At 41.8% G+C, this 21,062-nt stretch overlaps 1 protein-coding gene and 1 long non-coding RNA gene across 10 annotated transcripts in view; one reads left to right on the top strand and one right to left on the bottom strand.

Moving 5' to 3' along the window:
* Positions 1-2,752: 2,752 nt before the first annotated feature.
* The window catches only part of slc4a4a (solute carrier family 4 member 4a), a 79,683-nt gene continuing 61,373 nt past the window's right edge, over positions 2,753-21,062 (top strand). For 4 of the 9 annotated variants that reach the window (XM_085179970.1, XM_085179973.1, XM_085179968.1 and 1 more), the window contains exons 1-2: positions 8,798-9,695; positions 20,761-20,934. In XM_085179970.1, coding sequence (XP_085036096.1) covers positions 9,488-9,695; positions 20,761-20,934 — 382 coding nt within the window. In that variant the 5' untranslated portion in view covers positions 8,798-9,487. Of the gene's footprint in view, positions 2,908-3,408; positions 3,507-8,797; positions 9,696-20,760; positions 20,935-21,062 lie in introns of those variants that run through there. The other 5 variants (XM_085179974.1, XM_085179971.1, XM_085179975.1 and 2 more) reach the window with 4 other exon arrangements.
* On the bottom strand, positions 9,885-20,765 carry LOC146506157 (uncharacterized). Its single transcript, XR_014877181.1, has 2 exons — positions 10,869-20,765; positions 9,885-10,711 (listed from the first exon to the last, which is right to left on the bottom strand). It is a non-coding gene; the product is annotated as an uncharacterized LOC146506157 (long non-coding RNA).

Here is a 21,062-nt window from a genome sequence, read left to right as displayed (position 1 = left end):
CATAAGTGTGTCATAAACAGAGGTGTCCACTCTGCTCTGAATAGTGACGTCTTCACTGTGTACATGCAAAATTTGAATTAAATTTGCACAAGTGGATGTTTGCTTGGTCGTCCATCATAAATCATTTCCTATAAATATTTTTATCACACAGCCAGTAAAACAAATGGGAAACACAGGAGCTACTGGTGTGAGCTAACACACACACGTTATTATCTGGAGACTTAATACACCTCATTTGATATTAGTGTTATACACATCATGCTGATAACAATTAAACAAGATGCTTTAATGCTTTAATGCTACAATGCTATCTGTTGATCTGCTGATTGTCTGAATGATGCTTTTATTCCCGAGTGTTCGTTAAAATAATTTCCACATAAGATACAAAAACTTACAGTATTGGTGTTAAAACCTGGATAGCATGAACGTTTAAGCTGATAACAGTTTGATATAAACATGAGTTTATTAAGGCAGAATTGTTTGAATCGCTGCTTAATTCTGAGGAAATATTTCCAAAAAACAAAACAAAAAAGTTATAAGTAAGTAAATGATTATTAACTGAGAAAATGTTAAATGTTAGAAGCCTGATACCTGCAGACTCATTTGTATAGAAATGACCTGGCTGAGGCAGAAACATTCAACACTTATATTAAAATTCCTGTTTTGTATGGAAGTTTGTTTGTGCCACTGAAAACATGTTTTTTTTTTGCCATAAAAATCTATATTTGGGCTAACATCACAATTTGACTTAATAATTAGAGATTTTCAGTTTTACTCAAAGCTAAATGTTCAAGGACTGAATCTACACTTAATGTCTGCCTTAGTTAACAATTTCAATTTGTCCCTGGATTTGTTTTTACACTGACAAAAACTGGCAAAGGTGACTGATGACAATTGTTTCTCTATTTCCAAATTAAATATTCACCTTTTCCTGGAAAGTCAGGTCTGTGTGGAATGTTAATAAAACTCCTTTTACCCCATGGCTGGCCACCAGATTCTGCATAAATAGTCTGGAAACATTAACCAGTTTGTTCTGCCTTTCTTTTCTTAAATGTGCACAATTAAAACTTGGTGCTGATGGATTTCCTGCTCTCAGTAGCTTTATTATCTCTGGAAACCATTTTGGTTATCAATGATTCTTTAGTCCGAAAGAATTTGGGAGGGATGCAAAGCTAAATGTTCAAGGATGCACTGAATCCACACTTAATGTCTGCCTTATCGCTTCAAACCAGCTGTCGCCTGTCATCTCAAGGACAGGAGACCTCAGTTTTATCAGTGCTGCTGGGTCCAGGTGGTTGACAGCACATCTTTTGGATACTGTGGTTTTGCCCCCCTTGGATTCGGTCTGTGCTGCCACATCCCACAGATGCTCCTTTGGGATCTGGCAAAGATGGGTCAAGACTTGACCCTCAAGCTATTCCTGAGCAGACTGACCTGCTGGGCTATGCTGCTGATGTAGGACAGTGACAGTTTGAGTCACTCGAGCTATTGTCTTACTTTAACATTGCAAGTATTTGGTGTATTTAACTGTTAAGTGGGTTGCAAACCAAGAAAAGACCTTAATGAACGGCTTTCTGAACCACAGCAGATGATAAGAGTTTTGATTTAGAATGGGAGACTTTAGGCTTTAGACTTTAACAGTGGCTCAAACCAAGACACCACAAACAACTATTATTTTTATAACAGGCTGAGCTATAATTAATAATTTCATAGTGTGAGGAAGACTCAGGTAAAAAAGAACCTTCAGCAAAAATAACAAAAACGCTTTTTTCAGCCATGGCATCAAACTTACTTTCCATTTACTGCAGCTGGTGATGATAAAGCTGATATTACAGCCAAGTAAGAAGGTCGACTCAGCCAATCTTGCAATATTTCTTCCAACAGATGGCGCTCTATAGCTGCACAACTAAGCAGTTTCAGCAGGTGTCCTCTTTAGAAGCTGCAGCTATGCTGGACATTACCGGCATCTAATGAGAGCCAGGGGCGTGCAGAGATGTTTGAAGGGGCGGGGGGCTCAGAGCTAAAATGATTATCCACAGTTAACAACCTTGCACTTAATCCATAATAAAGTAACGATAGAAAAATGTTATAAAACATTGCAGTTGTGTTTATAATTGTTTTTATACCTGAGTAATAACTTTAAAAAATCTATACACATAAAACACGCACAGACACATGCACACGTGGCATTTTATAGTATATACTGTACGTACTATGGACAAAAGTTTGCATGATGTTGCTGATCCAGAATCCTTCCCATAGGATTCATTATAGTGCTATAATAATAAAGTAATAAGGACAATAAATAAATAAATATAAAAGAATGCATTTATGAGGATCCAGTTTGTTTGACTATCCACTCTGTGCAAACCCTAAAAAAAAAAAAAAAAACTTGGGGCACCCATCAGGAAAGGGGCAGGTTCTCTGCTACCCCCCTCTGCAAGTGCCTGATGAAAGCATCCACAGATTGTTATGTGAGCCAAAGTTAAACGTGATTTCAGGAAGTACAGATCACAGTACAGATGAGTATCTAATTGAATGATTTAAATCCAATGTCGCTCTTTTTGTGCGTGACTTTAGTTCCTACAGACTTTACTGCGAATATCCGCGTGCGTTCCAACATCGTGCCCGCGCGCTTAAACCGCGCAATGGTCCAGCTGGAGCAAAAACAAAGCTGGGAGAAAAACAGGACGGTGCAGCGGAGGGGCAGTTTGACCTCCCACCGGAGGAGTGGCGTTGAAGGAAGGATGGTCCAGGAGATAGAGGCTGCACGCTGAGCGCAGCTGCTGTCACAATGCCACATTCAAACTTACTCTAAGAAGTGGGAGCAGTACCTCTTATCTGCATGCCAGCGAAGGAGGGACGATAAGAACCAAAGACACAAAGCCAAAGATCAATAACACAGAGGTAAGTCCGCAGCTCCAGTTTCACTTTGGACAGCGGGACGTGTTCCGGCCTCGTGTACATGCGTAAAAAGACGCCTTGGTACGAAATCACCTTTGTTTTCTTGTCATTTTTCTGCAGGTGTCTTCAGGAGCTTGTAGACTTTTTCTTGCTTTTTGTGACTTTATATGCTCAACTTGGTAAATTATCACAATACCCAAGAGTGGGTTGCGCGTAAAATGCGCAGCTGTTGTTTTGGTCAGGCCGTTTGCTCGTTCAACTTGATTTGATGGTGTTTTCTGGGAGCCAAAGGGTCTGCACACAAGTGCAAAGTTAATGAAGTCCGCTTGTTTGATCTTTCGGTGTGAATTTTTTGTTGCATTTTTCCTGCGTTGAGATTTTAAGTCTAATCTTCGCTAAACTTTTACAGCGGCAGCAGCACATGTAACACATTGCTGTGATTCCTGTGTGTAAGACTCGCCCGTGAAAGCAGGGAAATCACCTCTCTCTGTGTTACTTTGTCAGGTCAAACATCAGCAGCCGCTCGCTCCTCTGATCCGCTCTGCTCAGCATATTCAGCAAGGAGGTTTATCGCACGCTGAAGAGATGAGTGGCACCAAGAAGTAAGTGATCCCGTCAGACCCTTTTTCATAGCATAGTTAAAACATTTTATATATTAAGATTGACTCGAACACACCAGTGTGAAAAAAGCTGATGATACTTGTGAGCAAATTACGATGTTTTGATTTAAAAAGTAAAAGCGTAAAAACAGGCGTTTAATTTGTTCTTGTAGTCTCTGCCTTTCAGATTCATTTAAAATAGGAAATCTGTCAATTTGAGCGTAGCTCCCATAAAAATATCACATGTGGAGGCAGGACAGTCGTCCATTAACAAAGCCGCAGCCCTTTAAGGTCAGTTTAGGTTTAAAGATGTGAAAGTGTAAGCTCTGACACGTGAGTCATGTAATTGTTTTACATGGATTCTGTCACCTAACGTGCAATTGTTTGGATGGTGAAGCTACTTTAAACACACCGCCTATATTACTCTGATAAATATTAATCACAGAATATATTGGATGTATTGATCTATTTTTAAAAACACCTGGAAGCTTTTTGAAATAACCGTAGAAACCCAGATCTTGCTGCGGCTTTATGACGGGTTTTTCAAGGTTGCAATTCGAAACCCAATAAAGAACACAAAGAAGAAAGAAGAACACAGAGACGATAAAAGCAAAGCTTATTACAGTTAATCAATCTGATCAAAAATGAATCAGAAAAAGTGTCTGAATATCTTTTGTTTGTTCACAAAGATTGGAACCATAATTTCAACATCCATCAGCACCTGCGTTTATTTAGACACCACACTTGAATCTTCAGGTGTGTAGCTACCAAAAAACTATCCTTTTACTGTGCGCACAACCACCTTTTTGGCTTTCAGAGTGATGACTTTTACTTTGCCCTAGTTGTTGTTAGTTGTTGTTAGTTGTTGTCGGGAGATTTTCCTTTACAAATCTGACCAGAGGTCATTGATACTCGATACATGACCTGCATGCATTTTTTCATATCTCATGTGAGCAGATGCCGTCAGCCACAACACAATGTGGATGCCTTTAGGCTGTTTGATGTTTCCATGGTTCGGAGACACAGAGAGTGCACGCTACATGCAGGTTGTAGTGAGGACGGAGAGACTGATAAGTTATCTGTGAAGGGACAGATTGCATTCATGTAAGTGCAAAGTTACAGCCCTCGAGGTTCTGATTGCTTGTACAGTTTTAATAGGGTTGTTTCAAGGTTTAGTTACTAATCTTTAACATATGCAAAGTGTCAATTATTGATTAATGAAACTTTAGGTGCATTTATTCTCCATTTGTTCTAACTGGAGAGCTAGCATAGCATTATTAGCAGAACTTCCATTAAAAGCAAAGGTAGTGGAAAGCTTTCTATGTTACAAGCAGATCAGGTTCAAGGTCAAGTCCTGAACTTTTGTTCTATGAAAGAAGGAACTTCTTAAAAGTTATGTAAAGGTGGAAGAAGTGTGTCGTCTTCTGCACTTTTTGGTAATATTGTTTCCCCCCTTTTGGTCTCATAAGCCGCCACACATTCTTTTTACAAAGATGATTTCTTACTTTTGGTTTAAATGAGTTCATTATGAACTATAAGTCACTCACTTGTAACTTGTTAAACACAATAAGACTCGTGTTTCTAAATAGCAAAGCATATGACAGAAGATGCAAAGAATGTACCTTTATGAACTCGTGAGATCACATGACATGAGACTGATCTTTAAGTCAACTTAGAAAAGTCTGATAAGTTAAGACTGTGCAGAAAAAAAGCACCACATCCTTTCAGCAGAGGAATCAGTGAATGTTTGGATTGCTTGTTTTTCATTATGCACTTTAAATCTGTCAGATTATGTTAAACCCAGTACTAAAAGGTGAGGCTCAAAGGTTTTGGTTTCATATCACACACACAAAATATGAAGGCAGATATCTATTAAACCGTTACCTCTTAAAACTCTAGAGTTAGGGTAGAAGCAGATACAAGACAGAGTTTTTAGTGTTTTATAACACGAGGTCGTTTCTTCTTCTCTTATGTTAAATTTAGTGCAGGCATGTGTGGGCGGTCAGCCGAGGCCTGTCATGTCCTTGGTTGTTCCATAGGTGGCAATGAAGGAAGTGGGAACGGCAGCATTAGCAGGAAAACCAGTGAAGTGCAGAGATACAAAACCACAGCTGTGACTGAAACTGTTATTTTAAAGCTCTTAAGAAGTCGACTCACATCAAAACTCGAGTTTGTTCTTTAATCGGTGAAACCACAAACAGGCTGCTTGGCAAAGTGCACCAATTAAGAAACAGTTTATGCTAAATTAAAGAAATATAGGAAGTTAAATCAACCAGTGTGTGTGTGTAATTAGTGCAGTCAGGAGCAAGCAAACTCTGAAGCAGCGTCTCAGGGAAGAGAGCCGCACAGGAACTGAAGTCTGAGGGCTGCTGTGAGGCACAGGTGCACTGGGCCCAGGTGTGCTGGCGTCTTGATTGAGAACAAATAACAACTTCTCTGCAATACCTGTGGCAACACACACAGACAGGCAGAAAAGGGGCGAAGGAGCCCATCACACAGCCTTTATCTGAATATTAGGTAATATCACCAAATCCTGGGTGAGAGACTCTGTAACTCAGATCATTTGGTGGATTGTTGCAAACACACACTTCTTCCTGCACTGGCTTTATAACTTACAAGAGAAAAAGTAAACATGTTATTTTATATGTATGATAATTACACAGCACTACACATTAATGAGTCCTCTGACAGTTCTGTAGCTGACCTTTAACCTCTGAGCCCTCTCATCCCCAAACTGTCAAACCTTCTGTGACCTAAATGCCTCAAAATGTTGAAGACGTCCTTATAGGTGCTGTTGTTATTTATCTGATATTGCCTAAATACACAGAATAACCAAATGTAGATCCTTTATTTCCTGTCTTGGGGGCTTGAACTTCCGTTACCTGAGGCTCTGCTGATCATTTTTTAAGATTACTGTTTTGTCAAAGCGCAGAAAAAAGTGCTTTCATTTCCAGTAGATCAAAGTGACGTCTACAGAGCGCCTGTTTTATGTACAACATTTTACAACACCTTAAACGTTCGATCTGAAAGTATGCCCCGCTGAAACAATGCTGCTAGCTTAAAGAAAATGAGCTTGTTAGTGTTTTCTCATCTTTTAGCGTGTTTGTTCTTTTGGTTAGAAACTGAGTAGAAAATGATTACTCAAAGAACGCCTCGTAATCTTTTCAAATGTCACTCTGACCTTTCGACAACGGAAGACAACGTCTCGTTGATGTGCAGAAAAGGCAAGAAATCCTATTTGAAAAGCTGCAAGAAGACATTTCAGACATTTTCTTTTTTCTTTATGATGAATTAATTAGTGGAAGAAACGGATGATCCAACCACTAGTTGTTGTTAAACGAATTTAATATTTTATTGCTTTGCAGGAAACAGTTGGAGGCTTTTAAATTCTGCAGACAGATTGGAAAAAATTGGACTGTTTCTTTGCAAAACACATCAAACAGTCTGTGGCTACGTCCACACGTACACGGGTATTTTTGAAAACGGAGATTTTCCGTTTTCGTTTTAAAAAATAATCCCGTCCACACGTAAAGGCAGAAATGAAAGAAAACGCTGCTAGGAACATGCCAAAGCAACAGGTGGCGCTATATTCCTAACCGTGCAGAAATGTTGGCCAATCAGAAGTCTAGAAGCCTCGGCGGGAAAAAGTAAACAAAGATGGGGCATAGAAGCAGAACCGAGTCATATGTGTGGAGGGACAGTAAGTGTGTGTATATGTAAGCATTTAAACACTGCAGCGAGTACAATTAACAGTAACAGTATTGTAGAAATTAATTTCACCGAAACAATAACGTGGCGCACAGTGTGACGTCATAAAAATGCGCACACCTTTGACCCTGCATTTTCTGCGTTTTCTCCGTTTTTCTCGTCCACACTAAATGCAAAAACGGAGTTTTAGAAAATATCCACCCTGGCCGGAGTTTTTAGAATCTCCGTTTTCAGTGACCGAAAACGCCGTTTATGTGTGGACGAAAGGTGCAAACACATAGAAAAATCTGCGTTTTCAAAAATACCCGGGTACATGTGGATGGAGCCTGTGACTGCATTAAAACCTCTAAAATGACTGGTGTTGTTTTCACAGCAGCAGCAGCAGATGTTTTATTTGAACTTGAATCTTTTTAAGGGCTTAAAAAGATTCAAAATCTGACTGAACTGATGAGGAAAAAATTGTGTTTAAGAAAAGCATTATCATGGTTTTATCATCTGTTTCCATCCTGTTTATCATGCAAACTAAATGCATGGAACAAAGGCACCAAGTCCCAACAATCACAACAAGATGTGTCACATAGTCAGTCCGATGTTAGACAGAAAGCTCCGACAGAGACTTTCCCTTTTGAGCAGCACAAACAACGGCCTGAAGCAGGTTAAGGGCGGGGCATCCAGAAACTTTTTATTAATTGACAGAATATTTAATTTTTACATGATTTTTACAGTGAACTGACAGTTCTACAGTAGGCAGTGCACTTTCTGGTTTTTAATTGTTATCCAACTTTTTTGCTTTGGTATTAGACGGAGTTCTTCACCAGCAAGAAAAACTGTAAAACATGAAAATAGAGGTTTAACATTCATGTCCTCCTTCATGTTTTCCTAAGCCGCTCAGTGGCCCAGGTTGGAGTCTTTGGTGGGCCAATTCTGGCCCCTGCACCTGATGTTTGGCACAGGCTTTTTGTCACTTTTCAACTGAAAAAATCATTAAGTGAACCTTGAAGATCTTGGTCTTGGCAGCCGGGAACCACCTGGCACACAATGCACCCGACCCCTCTCGGCTGGCCTGGGAACGCCTTGGTGTTCCCCCGGATAAGCTGGAGGAGGTGGCTGGGGAGAGGGAGGTCTGGGCCTCTCTGCTTAGGCTGCTACCCCCGCGACCCGGCCTCGGATAAAGCGGATGAAGATGGATGGATGAAGATCTTGGTGGTGAAAAGCAGATTTTAATAGACTGTTAAAACGACCGAATTCTGCTCCCCTACTTAATTTTATCAGTTCAAAAGTCTTCGATCGGTGACATGCACACAAAAGAACTGTCCTGGAAAAAAATACTCATAAATCTTTTGATTAAAACAAACGATATCAACGTTTTTACCAGGAAGAATCGCACACTGTAGGACAAAAGAGGGTGTGAGGACGCTTGTGAATTATGAGGAAGTTATGGAACTTATAACTGTGAATGTTTTTGTGTGTGTGTAAAAAAACAAACAAAAAAAACAGAGATTTGAGGTTAAAGACAGCAAAGTTTTTATTCCTGCTGTTGCTCGTCTTGCATAGCTGGGAGTACACACTGTAAAGTATAAAATCTAGAAGCCAAAACCTGTTGTTACCTTCAAGGCAAGTCAGCCTGTAGACATTTGAATCCTTTCTTAATGTCAATGTTTGTTGGGAAACAGTTCGGCCCATTTGAGCTAACGTTACGTTTGTGTGGTTCTTGGAGAGCGGCGGAGGCGCCGGCACGCCAGCCTCTTACGGGCTTGTGTGAGTGTGATGTCACTTAAGTAAAGCTGGTGTAATCCTGTAAGGGAGGATGAGTATACAGACATGTGATGGCCCACTTGTTTCTTGGGTGGAGGGTGACGGAGGGGGGGCTGGCAGGCATTACCAAACAGATGGAGAGGCTTTGTGATGCGCGTGGGGGCGTGTAACTGATTAGAACATTTATTGACGCTCCCTTTGATGGTTTTTCACCTTGATTCTGTTTCTAATCAAAGTGAAGTGAAGTGAAGTCACATCCGGATTTTACTGGGTTTAAGTCTCGGTCAGTCGGACATTTTTTTGCGCATGTCCAGCGCAGACGCTCTGGTCATCGTACTCAATTAGAGAACTTCCTGTCCTCCCCTCACCCCCCTCTTCTAGATTAAATCCATTACACCACACTTACCGGCTGCACACTTTGTCCTCCGGAAGGACGACGCATGTTCTCTAAGTTAGGATAGTTTGCGTGCTGAAAATTACATCTCAAGGCGCTGTGACTCTGGAGTGTTTGATGGGTGGAGATGAGCGCCACCAGCAGCACCAGACTGAGCCCCAGTCCGAACTTACTGCAAGTGAACGAGCCCAAGCGCTATGGCTCCACGCTGTCGCTGGAGGAAAAGTGTGAACAGTCTTTCTTCCTTTTTTACTACTACAGGATGGAGGATGAGGCGGTGCTGGACCGCGGGGCGTCCTTACTCAAGCACCTTTGTGATGAAGAGGAAGTAGAAGGTAAGTTTTACCTGTTGCTCTTTAGTTCTTCTATGTAGCTGCCTAAAAAAAAGAAATAAAATAGATTTTTTCCAGTTTTTAAAACTTCTGAGAGGTTCCTCAGGTTCTGAAGTCTCTCTTTTATTAAAAAAATCCAGATTTGCCTAGAAACAATAGTTAACCAAGAAAACAGAATTCTTTATATATATGTACATAATTTTTTTAATAAGTCCCAAAACCACAGGGAGGTTGTTTAGCCTTTTCAAAACTGCCAGTTTCTACTTCCTGCATGTACAACCTGATGCTCAGCTATTCAGCGAGCTGGCAGGAGAAGGATGTGGACCACAGAGCGCGTGACGCTGTGTTTACCTCACTAATCCTGACCTACAGGACAGCGGACAGGAACAGGAAAACCTTTCAGCATTGCCGTCTTTAACATGCGCCAGTTAACAGCTTTAAAACGTTAGAATGAGCTGCATTCTGCTCTCTGCGCTCATTTAGGATTACAGGCAGCCAAGGCCTTTAGTTTTTTTTACATTTTAGATTGTGTCTGTAACAGACGAACTGTAAAAATATTTATACATGAAAGCTGATTTTAAATTTGAAATGAAGTAAATCTTAAATACTTTAAATCCAGGAACTTCAAAGTATGACATGCGACCCACCGCAGACTCTTGGTATTGTTTTGTGTTGCCCGGGGCCACTGATGAGACATTGGGGTATATTTAAGTAATTTAAGTTCATGCTGTGAACTAGCTGCACAAAGTAAGACCAATCTTCCCAACACGGACAAATACACCTGGAGTCAAGGAATGTAAGAGACATAAAATGTCACCAATTTGTGACCAAATTGGTCGCAAATCGCAAATGCGACCAAATGTTTCAGTGGTGCAACTAAAAAAAATATTTGGTTGCTCCTGTGCGACCAACTGTTCAGGTAACAAAAAAAAAAATCTCTGCAACTCTGTGGTCAACAACAGACACACATTATGCCCCTATTGTGGACTACACCAATCAGAGATAGTAAGGGGTGGGACCTCTCTGATTGGCCGTGGTCCAGTCGAAAGTGCAGGTGGATAGATGGAGGTGAGGAGCTTGAATAAAGCGATATCAATTCATTAAATCCTGAATCGACTTTTAAATATAACTGTGTTTTCCAGAAACGCCAGATTCTCAGATTAAAGCTCACAAAACTATTTCAACAACAACCAAACAGTAAATGAGAGCAGGTACACGGACTCCACACAGAGACGTAAACACAGACCCGACGCATCAGAATCAACTTTGTCTTTCTCGGCTTTCTCACCTGACGGCCCGTAGATGGACACGCTGTCGGAGCTCAGCGATTCTGATGCGTCCGCTCTGTGTTTACGTCTTTTTGCGCTGATTCTGAGCTGCAGGTTTTGTCTCTCCAACCAAAATTTGCCGAGCCAGCAGCAAAAGAAGCAGCAAACTACGCTTCACATTTGATAAACATCGTCATGGATTCCCTGTGACTTTTGCTGTTTTGCTTCCACCACGATAAAAATCACACTTCATGCACAGCTCTCTCTCTCTCTCTCTCTGTGTACTTCAAGAACAGTTTCTCATCTCAAATCTCTGTTTTCTGCATTATTCATTCTCTTATTACCCACCAGTCTACTGTTGTTTACAGCGCTGTCGGCCGCTTTTTCTTTCTTTATTTATTTTTTCCACTTAAATGACCTCGACTTTGAGAAACCGGAATAGGTTGGATTATAGAAATCAGTGATGATACCCAGCCCCAGTGAGCAGCTCAGGCCTGAGAGTAGTGGATGTAGCTGTGGGTAATAAGAAAAGATGAAAAGAACTATTGATTAAGGCCTGATCCGTCTGAAATTCATAGCCAGCTCTGACACGGAGCCATCAACCTCTGAATGCTGGAAAAGCAGCAGTGTATCCAGAAAACACATTATATGCTGCAATAAATGCTCAAGTGTCCCCACTGCCTGTCAGCAACATGCAGCAGCAAACAGGTCGTCAGAGGAGCCGAGATGATGATTAAGTTTAACATTTTCTACAATATTGACAAAGCACTTTAAGCACAAGATTGTTAGTTAATAATTTAGAAATGAATATTGTCTGTATGGACTTCCCCCCAAAAAATGTGCACATGTAAAACTGCGGTGTTAAGCGATGCTAACAAGTTAGGCAAAAGGTTAGTCTAGAGCCCTGTAATGATAATAATAATCTCATGAGTTTTATGTATATTATCAATTCACACAGAAGACTTTTCACATAGAGCTGGAATTGGGAGCAATGTTATTAAAGCGAAGTGAAATAGGAGTGAAACAAAATAGTGAAAGAAAAATGAAAAACAGCTTCAGCAGCGATTAAATGAAGGAGTGACCGAAATACATCGAGTGATTGTCCAAACATTTATGGACCTGACTGCATGAACGAGTCATTTTTGAGATCCAAAAGGTCAGTTTCTACATATCCCACTTATTGTACTCTTTGGGGACAGAAGCTCCGCCCACCTGCTGTTCAAACCTTCTGTCTGTGAGTGGCGTCCAATGAGAAGAAGGTGAGGAGCTCAAACAACCAAGACCCAGAATAAACAGCAGAATAATCGACTTTAAAGATGCGTATTTGTTACTGTGAAATCAGTGCTGGAGGTTACACGTCAGTCTCGGATCTGATGGCTGAGTTTTGTTAGTTTGTTTGTTTCCCCCTCTGTGCTGCTCTCTCCGAGCAGCCAAAGTAGACGACATACAGCCGGACACGTCTCTCACTGTAAAGCAGCTTTGGTCCAGGTTTCACATTCTTTTTATTTGGCAGCAGTTAGTCTGCTTCGTCTCTCCTGCTGCTGAGTCACGAGTCAGCAAAAACCAATCTGTATTCTTTCTGATGAAGAAGCCCAACAATCAACAACATGTTTACAGGCTGGAGTATTAGTATGCTGTCAGTGCCGTGTGGTGTGCTGCCACTCCCCCCACCACTGGTCTAGCAATGTCCCAGCAGTGCTGTTACTGGGGAAACTGGCTGTAGCCTTGCCTCTCCTCAGAAATCTGGCGAGCTAAACAAACCTCCTGGCAAACACAAGATTTCATTCACTTTGTGCTCATGGGCGACCCCGAAAGAAGTTCTTCTTCCACCCCCCAAAAAAGAACAGGAAGTTGTTTCACAAAGCCGCTCTGGCTCCCTGCAAATCTTCCCTTCCAGCTCCTCGACTATTTTTTATTCCTTCGCCTTCATCGCTGTCCTCTCATTCAGCCGCCTGCTTTCTTGTTCTGCTTCGGCCTATGCAAGCGCCTCGTTTTTATCGCTCGTCTCTCAGCTGTAATGGCTCTGTGTTCTTTATTAGCGCCGTCTGTCTCTTTTAGCTGCTGTTCAGCCATCTGTGTCTCAGCAACAGGAAAATCTCCACATTAGTCTCCAAATCCACCATTGATCCAATTCTTTAATTACATAATGGTCATTTATTGACACAGTTGCTCATCAAACACAGCTGTTTGAAATCTGTTGTAGTTTCCCTTGTACCGATTGCACCTGATGTATCCAGGTAGGCTGTGTTTCCACTACATTTTAATTTGACACTGAAGATGGAAGCTCACCTGAATTTAAAGCTTGTTTACGACTGCGTCAGGGTTCAAGCTATCTTCTCGCCACCTGTGTTATGTTAAACTGAGCTACCTTGCTCTGCTATACAACTACCAGCGTGCCGGCACAGAAATTCATCTAGAAGCAAGTCTTGCCACCCAGCATCATCCCTGCACCCCTGGGCAGTTATTTCATTTTAACAATTTTCAGTGGTCACCAGCCCAAAATACATCCATCCATCCATCCATCTTCATCCGCTTTATCCGAGGCCGGGTCGCGGGGGCAGCAGCCTAAGCAAAGAGGCCCAGACCTCCCTCTCCATAGCCACCTCCTCCAGCTCGTCCGGGGGAACACCAAGGCGTTCCCAGGCCAGCCGAGAGATATAATCTCTCCAGCGTGTCCTGGGTCTGCCCCGGGGCCTCCTCCCGGTGGGACATGCCTGGAACACCTCACCCAGGAGGCGCCCAGGAGGCATCCTTATCAGATGCCCGAACCACCTCAGCTGGCTCCTTTCGATGTGGAGCAGCAGCGGCTCTACTCTGAGCCCCTCCCGGATGGCCAAACTTCTCACCCTATCTCTAAGGGAGAGGCCAGCCACCCTTCGGAGGAAGCTCATTTCTGCCGCTTGTATCCGCGATCTCGTTCTTTCTGTCACTACCCACAGCTCGTGGCCATAGGTGAGGGTAGGGACGTAGATCGACCGGTAAATTGAGAGCTTTGCTTTTACACTCAGCTCCCTCTTCACCACGACGGACCGGTGCAGCGTCCGCATTACTGCAGCTGCAGCGGGTGCATTGTGTGCCGGGTGGCGGCCAGGAGCGGAGGCCCTGGCGGACTGACCCCCGGCTGCCAAGACTGGCAATAGGGCCCAAAATACATGCGCTGATTAAAAAGTGACTTAAAAAGTTTGGTGACTTTGACTCCATCGCAGGGTTTCCCCCACAGCAGGTCTTATCCTGCTACGTTAGACTCGGGCAGCTAAGCGAGTTCCTGTTCAGATGCTGGCATCTCCTCTCCTTTCTTTTGTACATGTTCCACATAAATAAATAACAGATCAATAATTAAAAATAGATTTGAACCATTGTTAGCTCTGCCTCGGATTTGGCTCCAGCCCCTGATACTGATAAAGAAGAGAATTGATGGATGGACATGAACTGTAAGGAGGCAGAGGAAGGGCTGATTTTGTGCACAAAGGATGCAAAAGCTGGAAAATATTTTTCCAGAAGACTGGAAAGAAGTAACAGCTGTTTTTGCCCGTCTGATCTGCTGCTACAGTAACTTAAACGTGTTAGCGTAACCAAGGCTGCTGGAAGATTTCCCATGATGCACTGAATTCTTCTCTACTCCGTCTTTTCACTCCTGATGCATTTATGTGTCACTACTGCAGGCATGCCATTAACCTTTGTCTTCACTCTCCTGTAGTTTGTGTTGGTCCCTGTCTCTCTGTGTCCCTCTTGTCTCAGTTCTCTTTCCTCCGACCAGTCGTAGTCGATGGCTGTCCCTCCTTGAACACGGTTCTCGTAAAAGTCTACTAATTTTAAAATGATGGTCTTCCTCCCCACTGTTGCTGTTCAAACAAGATAAACAAGATACAAAGAGGTATCAACCAAACCACCAGTTTAATAGTTACTTTAGGTTAGCAGTAATTAAATCTAAGAACTAACTAAATGCACAACACAAGAAACTATATTTAAAGTAAATGACACCAGTCGTCCCTCCATCATATAGCAGGCCTCATTTCCCAATCTGGACTTCCTGTATTTAATAGTTCTGCTTTCAAAGACACCACGCACAAAACCTCAAACATGTTGTGTATTGTCGGCGCGTGGGCTTACTGCCTTTGGGTGGCTGCAAGTGCAGCTAAGCACCGTTGTGTTGATTCGGTGTCACACTGATGTTTGTGATGCTTTAATGTTGCAGAACATTCTGTAAGTAGTTTAGTAAAACCTGGCACGAAACTCTGACCGGGATCAGTCGTTTTAAGGCGAAACATCAGGGCGTCACGAGAGTTTACGTTTAGCCGAAGGCTCGTTTCTTAGAGTACATGAATTCTGTTTGGATTTTCCCCTCCTTGGCACAGGAACCCAGAGTTGTAGATTAATCTTGTGTTTGCATGTTATCATGTAAACATGGGAGTTGTGCCATCTTTGCTGAACCAAAAGCACAGAGGGCAGGAGGTCAGGTGAGGGTGATGGTGGCTCGGTCTGCAGTTTGTCTTCCTCTGTCTCCGTTTTTATTTCTGTCTGTCATGCTTTTTATTCACCACCTCCCACACTGACTTCAGATATGTGCATTGACGTTTTTAAATATTAATATAACAACACTCTGTGTGGAATTTTAACCAACCATCCATTCTCTTCCACTTCTGCTTGTCAGGGTCACGAGGCTGCTGGAGCCTATCCCAGCTGCATTAGGGCGAGAGCCTGGTTCACCCTTGACAGGTTGCCAGTGTGAGCAGGGCTCACATAGAGACAGACAACCGTTCGCATTCACACCTGTGGGTAATTTAGTTACCAATTAACCTGTCCCCACCAACTGCATGTTTAGGACTGTGGGAGGAAGCCGGAGTTTAGTTCTGAGAACAAAACAGAAGACCAGAGATGTGTTAAAGCATATTTCTAATAAAAAAAAGAGTTTTAAACAAACCAGATCCAGCCGACCCGACGGGCCAAGGAAAGAGCTCAAGCTCTCCTAAAAGTGACGGAGGTAAAAGTTGGGGGGCAGCTGTAGATCAGCCCCTGGCTCAGTGTAATATTTGCTCTTCACTCTGTTTGGACGTCATCTGAAAAATGTAATAAATGATCACAGACAGAGGAGCACAACGCCCGACCACCTAAAATATTCCCCTTGGTTTACAGAAGCTTCACAGTCGTTGACTTTCTCTGTCCCTGCATCAGCTCGGTGTTGTGAACTGTTGGTGTCGCTGAATTTAGATGAATCCCTAAAAATAAAACACAAGGCGTTGTGGTACGAGTGAATAATGAACACTGTTGTGCTTCTAAGAGGTCATTGTTTGTTGTGCTGAGGGGTTCAGCCACTTCCTGGTTGGGTCATGTGCAGTGCTTGGCTCGGCTTCGCCCGACCTGCTCCGAAGGAGACATTTGACACCGATCGCACAGAGCTTTTTGTTCCTGGAGCCCGTTTGATGTTTGCTCTGTGATGTTGCTTTTATTGGGTTTTTTCTTACCCAAGTCTGGTGAAAATAATAGATTATATAAAACAGATTATATTAGCTTAAGTTAAAGGTTTGCAGGTATGAGAGAAGATGATGAGAATTATTCTTATTATTCACATTTTTACTAATTTACTGTAAAGAAAAACTACAAAGAATAAACATCTGTAGTGAAAAACAAAAAATATTTTTTTGTAAAGTTTTGGTAAACTGGCGTTCATGATTATTTGCTAAGTATTAGTGACGTTAAACACCAACTAATCTGATGAAACTACAAGAAATGAAGCGTGCAGAACTAAATTATTATTCTGTTATCACTAAAGTAGCTTCCGATGTTTGATGCTATGAAAGAAAGTATGTCAGGATCAGATTCAAAATCAATAAACTAATTTTATGATCATATCACTGACAATGTAACACTCAGGTACATGTGGCTTCAATTCTCACATACCTGGAATTCCATGTCCGCATTAGTTCAGTAACTTATGTAAAAGTTTCTCACCTCAAATTCTGCACGTGTGGATGTACAGTGAAGCCTGCTGGCATGAACTTCACATTAGGGGTGGGCGATATAAACGATATAAATTTGGCCAACGATAGAGATTTTGACTATATCGCTCTATCACGATAGTGCATGTTGATGATGTCATCAAGCTGCGCCTGTTTTGGTCGAAAGCATCGCAGCGGCTAAATACATTATCATCTGCAAATTATGGCGGGCGACAGTCATAGCAAAGAGATGAAGCACTTTTGAAATATGGGGAAAGCCAAAAACTGCGCTTCCTCCACTTCCGTAACATTGATTCATTAATGTTGAATTCTCTCGCAGCTGCTCTGTTCCCATGTTGTTGCAGTATATTAATGACTAACCTCTTATTGTGGATGAATGATCTCAGTTGTTCTCCTGACTGAAGTTTAGCCCGTGTATAGCATCCTGCTATGCGATTGCATTTGTCCCTGACCACCAGAAACCTTCACTTTAACTTTTATCGAGTGGAAAAAAAGTTGGTGTTCATCCTCCAGCTTTACTGTGCTAATGTTATGCTAACATAGCTGTGTCGCTAGCAATCACGTAGCACAACATTATATACCAGCTAGGCCAACTCCAGTAACCCTGCAAACGTCACTGCTGTTTAGTTTCTGTCTTCATTTATGTTGGAAGTGATAGCAGAGCTGTACGTTTGAATTAGTTTCAAAAATCTCTCAGTCAGAACATGGTATGAAATGTTTAGGTGGAAACTAGCGAGCTAACTTCCTGTTAACTTTAACTCCGTTAAATTTAATAAATTCTGTTTTCATGGATGTAAAACTTAATTGTTACACCCGATAAAGCAGCAACGCTGATGATTTAATTAAAGATGAAAGAATTTAGACAGTTTTTAACTCTCAGTGTTTGTTTGACTTTGGGACCTGAAGAGGACGGAGTTTTGGACCCAGATTACTCAGTGAAGCTCCTCACTACGGCAGCCGTAATGCTCTGACAATCCATCAAGCAGTGCGGTTTACCAAAGTTGTACTAAAACATTTTTTAACAGATTTCTGCCAAAATCGGTTCGAGGTCAGTAAGGACAACCAGAATTCATACATAAGGCACAATCTCGATTTTTGAGAAAATTAAAGGATTTTAAGTGTGCCTTATAGTGTGGAAAATACGTTATACAGAAGAAAAGAATATATCACGATATATATCGTTACTGCACATGCTTCAAATTCAAATTCAAATTCAAATTCAAATTTTATTTGTCACACACACACAACCATACACAGTATGACATGGGGGTGAAATGCTTGTAGCTGCGCAATGCCCGACCATTAAATGACAGAAAAAAGATTTACAGTATTTACAATTTACTACAAAATTTACAAATTAACTTAGGAATTTACAGTAAAAATAAAAATAAATAAAAATGTGCAAACAGCAGAGAGAGATTATAAAGATTATAAATTATAGGAAATTATAGGAAATGTGTGGTGGTGCGTGTGGTGATGTGATGTGTGTGAGAGTCCAGTCTTATAGTGATGTGTGTGGGAGAGTCCAGTCCTACACCTGGTTCAGGGCCGAATAGCCTGGGGGAAGAAGCTCCTCCTCATTCTCTCTGTTTTGGCCTTAAGGGAGCGGAAGCGCTTCCCAGACCTCAACAGTGAGAAGAGTCCATTGTTGGGATGGGAGAGGTCCATCATGATCTTCCTAGCTTTGGTCTTGCACCGCTTGGTGTAGATGGACAGCAGGTCAGGGAGCTCTGATTGAATGATGCGTTCGGCTGAGCGCACCACTCTTTGCAGATCTCGTCTGTCCTGCTTGGTGCTGTTCCCAAACCAGGTGCAGATGTTTGCCGTCAGGACGCTCTCGATGGTGCAGCAGTAGAAGTTCTTGAGCACCTTCAGTGGCAGATGGAAGTCTCTAAGTCTTCTGAGGAAGAAGAGACGCTGACGGGCTTTCTTAACCTGGGTGTTGATGTGGCAGGACCATGACAGGTCCTGAGTGATGTGGACACCCAGGTATCGGAAACTGTCCACTCTCTCCACTGGCGTGCCACTGATGATGAGGGGTTTGTAATAAATTATATTGCGATATAAATTTTAGACCATATCGCCCAGCCCTACTTCACATCCATGCAAATAATATGTTATTAGCATACAGTATGGTCTGCTTGTCAGCCTGTATACGAGGGATGTAGCCATGCAGTCGGTGGTGGCTTCACTGCAGAGTGTGACTTTTGTATCCAAGTACTTGTTTTGATGGCATACTGCTGCCACTGTTACGCTGCTCTGGTGCCATCGCTCTGCTCTGGTCCATGTGAGAAAGTTGAACTGAAGTGAGAAGTGGTCAAGATCAGATCGAGTCCACAGGTTAATGTCTCCAGCAGCTAAGCTCAACGAATATTAAATCTGAAGCAAAAATAAACAATCGAGATATGCTACAACCCAACTGTAACTGTAAATAAGTGGACGTGGATACATGGATGGACGGATGGATGGCAAAATAAACAAAGTGAGCTTTGCTGCTAACGTGCACGGTCAACTTCAGTCCTTCTTCCTCGTCGTTCTTATTGTAGTGATTAAAAACCAGGCTTGGGAAATATGCTAGAATGCTAAAAATGCTATGGTGTGTTTAGGAAACACAGGAAAATATATAAGAAGTTCAATCAATCAAAATCAAAATTTATTTATATAGCACATTTAAAAACAACAGTTTTGATCAAAGTGCTTCACAAATTAAAAAATAAAATAAGACAAATACAACGCAAGACAAACATAGAAACCAACCAAATGATAATCAAACTATCTTAGATCAAAGCCAGAGTAAAAAGATGGGTTTTTAAACGAGATTTAAAAGACTGAACAGTCTCAGAAGAGCGAATGGCAATAGGGAGGTTGTTCCACAGTCTAGTCTAGTCGCCTCTGGTTTTCAACCTAGACTTAGGTTGCATTAAGAGCATCTGGTTAGAAGATCTTAGTGCTTTTATAGGATTATACAAATGAAGAAGATCTGTTAAATAGCTAGGGGCTGTGTTATTTAAGACTTTATAAGTGAATAAAATAATTTTAAAATCAATGCGAAATTTCACAGGGAGCCAGTGTAACTTGGCTAAAACTGGAGTCATATGATCATGCATTCTGGCACCCGAAGTTGATCAGAGATGAAGTTTTCTGCCTGTGATGTTTGATACAGTTTAAAATTGTATTATCTAAAGGTCAGAGGCACATCTGCTCCACTGTTAGGCTATGTGCCAATATTTGCTTTATCTCAACATTGCATAAAAATTGTATGAACTTCAAAGTCCTACCTTTAAATCTTGTTTGTATTCTAAGATCTACTCTGCACTTCTGAGAAATATGCCCCTGACATATAATATAAATGAAAAAGATGACTATAAATGTCAATATATAAAACTAAAACTGAGCATTGTTAAATAACAGCTGACATGAAGCGAACAAATCCACTCAGGAAAGCCACCGAACCAAACCTGAATTACAAAAATAAAAGCCTAAAATTTAATAACTGGTTTTCACTAACCAATAAAAATGTTGGGATGCTTTAACTTTTATCAGCCCTTAAATGAGGTGTTTAAAAAGCATCTTTAACATCTGTGTATGTAGTGCAGAAAGTGTATCAGGTTTATTTGAATGCTTTATAACAATGTAACTATTTTCCTCATTTACATGATTATAACGTGTTGAGCTGAGGGCTTTATTCACAGGGTGACTGTGAGCGCACAAGCCTCCATAGATATTCTGGCCTTGTTGTCATTTCTGGAAAGCTCGGACGTTTGTCTTTGCGGTATCATGGCGCTGTGAATTTATCAGGATGTTGCGTGTCAGAGTTCATCTTCCTTTCTGCTTTATTTACAGGCCACCACACCATTTACATCGGCGTGCACGTGCCCAAGAGCTATCGACGTCGGCGGCGTCACCGCCGGAAAACTGGCCACAAGGACAGAAAGGAGAAGTTGATGGAGAACGTCTTTGACAAGTCGGAGACAGAAAACAACGATGAGGCCAGCAACAGCATCCTCAAACCTCTCAGTAAGTTCTGATGGACTCAGTGTCAGGCCCGATTAGAGTTCACGTCTGTCTTTGCTGAAGGCTGCTCTCTTTTCCAGAGAAAAACGCTTCTGTGACTCTGCGCGACCTGAGCAAAGTTGCTGAGTCCA

The sequence above is a fragment of the Neolamprologus multifasciatus genome, chromosome 12 (genome assembly GCF_963576455.1).
Source record: "Neolamprologus multifasciatus chromosome 12, fNeoMul1.2, whole genome shotgun sequence".
Lineage (NCBI taxonomy): Eukaryota > Metazoa > Chordata > Actinopteri > Cichliformes > Cichlidae > Neolamprologus > Neolamprologus multifasciatus.
This window is presented reverse-complemented; position numbering and strand designations above follow the sequence as displayed.